This window comes from Azolla caroliniana, unplaced genomic scaffold (genome assembly GCF_043228905.1).
Source record: "Azolla caroliniana isolate FFs.n. ecotype wild unplaced genomic scaffold, voAzoCaro1.0.p SCAF_4, whole genome shotgun sequence".
Classification (NCBI taxonomy): domain Eukaryota; kingdom Viridiplantae; phylum Streptophyta; class Polypodiopsida; order Salviniales; family Salviniaceae; genus Azolla; species Azolla caroliniana.
In genome coordinates this window covers 935,848-940,504 of record NW_028230439.1, presented here as the reverse complement: position 1 = coordinate 940,504, position 4,657 = coordinate 935,848, and the positions used below count along the sequence as shown (strand labels likewise).

General features: G+C 40.5%; 1 protein-coding gene across 1 annotated transcript; it reads left to right on the top strand.

Moving 5' to 3' along the window:
• The first annotated feature begins 3,040 nt into the window (after positions 1-3,040).
• LOC147864669 (uncharacterized) lies at positions 3,041-4,651 on the top strand. Its single transcript, XM_087317596.1, has one exon. It carries the CDS (start codon positions 3,376-3,378, stop codon positions 4,621-4,623), a length of 1,248 nt encoding a protein of 415 aa, XP_087173722.1. The 5' UTR covers positions 3,041-3,375; the 3' UTR covers positions 4,624-4,651.
• The last annotated feature ends 6 nt before the right edge of the window (positions 4,652-4,657 follow it).

Genomic DNA, 4,657 nt, shown 5'->3' with positions numbered 1-4,657 from the left:
ACATGGTTAAAAAGAAAAAGTAAACATTGGAACTTAAAATACAAGAATTTCCAGCTAAAACATTCTACAAAAGCACACAATAAAACTGAAGGTGGACCGGACCTCATACGAGGCTTTGAAGGCCTTTTGACAAGTGAATACGTGTATGTGAAGCCGATGGAGTGGGTGGGTAGAGCATATGTAGTGGCAAAAGATAACACACCAATGTTGTGGCAAAGGATGTCATTCCATATGAAACTAGAAGCTTGTGGTTAGGGATCGTTTTTAGGTAGTATATGAAGAACTAATAAAGTTTTCCAGAAAAAACTATCATTTTGAAGACAAGTTAAAAAATAATAAAAGCCTCCCTCTATATTAATTGGTTTCTCTAGCTAGGCATCGACCAAATGTATCAAAAATGAACATTATGTCGGCTTGGTCGAAACGTTATCTGCAAAAAAAGATACTTCATTGTTAAGATGAATAAATAAACATTAGAACTGATACGAGATTTGCTTGTTGAAATATATTAGAGCTGCAAATTACACCATTTGTACAAGTGTGTTAATAAAATATGCAGAATTGACCATGTTATAGCAAAGAATGACATTCAATATTAAACCACGCGTGTATGCTAAAGTATGAAAAACCGCCACTACTTTAGCAAACAAATGACATTCAATATTGAATTGAAGGTAGGAATTGGGCACCATCCCACAAATTAATCGATTTGGCTTGCTTGTTCGACACCAAATTGGCAGCTAGGCATCCATATGTTTATATGTCGTCTTTCTCATGGCATTAAAAATGTGCACCATGTTCTTTTGGTCGAGAACCGATGTTAATATTCATTATTTGAAGGGTAAAAAACTAACAATTAGAACTTACACCTCCTATATTATTATTCGGATATGGATGAACTAAAACATATACAAGGACTTGGCAAATGCAATATAAATAATTATGGATGCTTAGCAAAATATTTCATTTGATATTGAAAAGCAAGCTAATCATTGAGCATAATCTTGTATAATAAATATCTCATGCAATAGCAATGTAGACATTAGACGGCTTTGTCGACAACAACACAGCTTTGTGACATGATCATTCTCTCTCTCTCTCTCTCTCTCTCTCTCTCTCTCTCTCTCTCTCTCTCTCTCTCTCTCTCGTGTGCAATAAAAAATGATTGTGCACATCCTCTCTCCCCTGCGCTCTCCTACATCATGCATTAAAAAGGAACTTCATGTCTAAACATGTTTTGAGACAAATTTCCCTTATTAGTAGGGTAAAGAAAACCCGAATGTGAGAGTTATATATTATATAGTCCAACTAAAACAATGTTAGAGGAGACGAAATAAACTCAATTTTAGAATATACACTAAACTAAACACGCTGCTAAAATAACATTAGGAGGAAAGCAGACATTACACAATAGAACTTATGATCGAGTTTCTATTCGTGTTGCACAATATTGAGTTGCACTTCAAACATCATGATAACGGTATAGGCTACTGAATGATGAAGAACATAGACTAGATCACTTCAACAAAATATATTCCAATTTTATGCTAAGCATTGGGCATTTGTATGTTTATAAAACATGAAATCTTGCTTCTTGTTGTAGGTTGTAGCTATACTCTTTTTCCTAAAATACATATAATATGGTTTTCATGTTCCCCACAATTTTGTCAACTCAAAATTTATAATGACCTAATTAGTCTCCCGATCTTTGATTAATTCACAACATTATTCTTCAATTCTTGTTGTCCGAGGTCTTTCAATATTAAGTGTCTATTAAAGATGTCATTGTTGAACATGATTCTGACATGCCTCTCGTACTACTTAAGATTTTGATTTAAAATGACAAAAAAGAAAATAATATCGAGAAGTAAAGCACACGAGACTTTTTCTTGGCTTTCAAGTTTATTGCAATAAACAAAAGGTTACAATTCTTTAGTCAAACACGCTTGCAATTTGCTTCTAGATATATTATATCTCTTTCGTGGTAACTTTCAATCCAACGAGCTCCTAGCCTTGATTATCATATATTCAAATCTTCACACAATACATACATTTGTTAAAAAATAATCGTCTCCCTAAATTGTGTGCCATATACTGTATTGAAATTGCAACGTTTTGGTTCTTATGTGTTCAATACAACAAAAATCTTACTTTTCATGTAAAATGAATTCCATGTGACCTTCCATCATTATTCTAAAATCATACCCACAATACATTAGGTTTACATGAATTCAACGAATAAAATACTACTTTGTGCTGACATTTTACTGTGTACAATACACAATGGACCATAAGGTATGGTGACATTCTTAAGTGATGGTCAAGTAATGGGGGGTAAAAAAAAACATTTCATATGGATATGGTAGATGTAACCTTTCACGAGAAGTCAAATAATATAATCGCTTATCACCAAAGGATCAAGTTATATGACACCAAGTCACATCAAGGTTTCAAACTGTCGAGTGAGGTGTGTTCCAAACTTTATATCGCGAGTGAGTGACTAGTCGATGTTCGTAAGGTAAGTTGCGCGAACCCCACGGAGTTCAGAAAAAAGAAAAAGAAAAATTCATGCAAGAAGAAGAAGAAGAAGAAGAAGAAGAGGAAGAAGGAACACGTTTCTCGAAGTTGTAGAAGAGATCCATCAAGCGGAATGGGCCCTACAGAAGGAGACAACGACAGTAGCATAAACGAGTATAACCTTCTTCTGTGGTCTTCTTTTCATCGCTTTCGTTTGCGTCCATTTCAGACTTACATAAGCAATGAAGTGGGGGATACTCGGTAAAGGGTTTTCAATGTATATGCATATACATATACATATATGATATACATAAACATACATATATGATATACATATACACATATAATACATACATACATACATACATACATACATACATACATACATACATATGAGAACACTTTTCCCTTGGAGCTAAAGTCAAACAACACCACACACACAAGGTGGCTTCCTTGCTTCTACATATGTGTGTATATATATATATATATGTAGAGTTACATTTGGCTCATTCAAACTCTTATTAGAGAGACCCCAATTTCTCTCTCACACCACTAACCTCATCCCAACACATTTATCTATAACATACCTATTTATCCCCCCCCTTAATCCCTCTCCCTCTCTAAGATAAATAGCTATTTGCCCCCTCAATCCTTCTCCAAGATAGCTAGTTATCCCCTTAATCACACCCCCCAGGTGGCTAATCACCCCTTCTAATCACCTAGTCTCCTTCTTAATCACACCCTAATTATTACCTCTTCTTTTGGAAGCTTAATACTTGGATTTACCTCGCTTTCCCATTAAATTCCTTCTTCTTCTTCTTCATTGCTTCTCTAGTTTCTCAGAGATTTTTGTGCAGGATGATGGTGATGGTGATGGGTGATGAAAACACGACGACTCCTCCTGCTTCGGCCTTCAATGGCGCCCCTCAATCCTCTGAATTTGAGTTTGATTTCGACTTCCTGAACTTCAGAGAGGCGGACCATGATGAGGCCCCTGTCTCGCCTAGGCTCATCTGCCCTGTTTCTCCCTGGCGAAGCACTCCCACTTCCCCTGCCCCACAAAACCCTACTATCGTGCCAGAGCCCAGGAACCCTAGTTTCGGCTCCGAATTACGAAACCCTAGCTTCAGGGCAGGTTCCAGAAACCACAATTTCAAGTCGTTGTCCCGAAACTTGAGTTTCGGTTGGGATTCGAGAAACCCTAATTCTGCATCTTCTGCATCTTCTGCATCTTCGTCGTCGTCATCGGAGCTGGTGAATTCCAGTGTGAGGCAGCTATTGGAAGAAGATATGCGCAGCAGCAGTAACAGCAGGGAAGAGGGGGAGGAGGGCGATGGATTCGTCTTCTATTCGGGCCCTGTTCATGATGTAGCCATGGATCAGAAGGAGGCCTTCTTAATCTCTTCTTCTTCTTCTTCTTCTGCTTCATTATTGGGGCTGCAAGAAGGGCGGAGATCCATGGACATAATAGCGGTGGATAAAGACGGGCGGCCGAATCGGGCGGCTTCTGGTTCTGGTTCGGGTTCGGTGGCACGCCGATCCTCGTTCTCGAACCTCCACCACCACGAATCGAGCCGGCACTTCCACACAAAGAAACCGTCCGCCTCGGCTAGTAGCCCGGCCTCCGGCAAGCTATGGGCCTTCAAAGACTTCCTCCGTAGAACCGTGCCCAGCTCGAAATACGAGGCCGGCTCGCCCGCCCACTCGAGGCCCCCCAAGAGATGCCTGGGCGAGAGCAAGACCGCACCCGGCACCCCGCGCTCGCCCTGCCCCACTTCCCCGAGGACCCCGAAACCCTTCTTGCCCAATAGCATAGCCCAACACCAGGTCCTCGTGTCCAAACCTAAGGCGCCCGTATCCCCCATCGAGGTCCCCGCCCCTGGACCCTATAAGATGCTCCCTTCGCCCACTTCTGCATCCCCATCCCCTCGGACGCCCAAATCTTCCAAGGTCCCCATGTCCCCACACGCCCTCCATTACACCCAACAACGTGCCCATGCCGCCCATCTCAAGCGCAAAACCAACTTGCCCTATCGCTATAACCTCCTCGGGGGTTGCCTTGGTAATGCCTTCATGTCTGAACATGATGCTAATCTGGTTTGGTAAATTATATTAGCCTTTTCTTCGATGGTTTTGTGCT

Bases quoted from the DNA above. Each gene is read 5' to 3' on its own strand.
- LOC147864669 (XM_087317596.1), top strand. From the start codon at position 3,376: ATGATGGTGATGGTGATGGGTGATGAAAACACGACGACTCCTCCTGCT.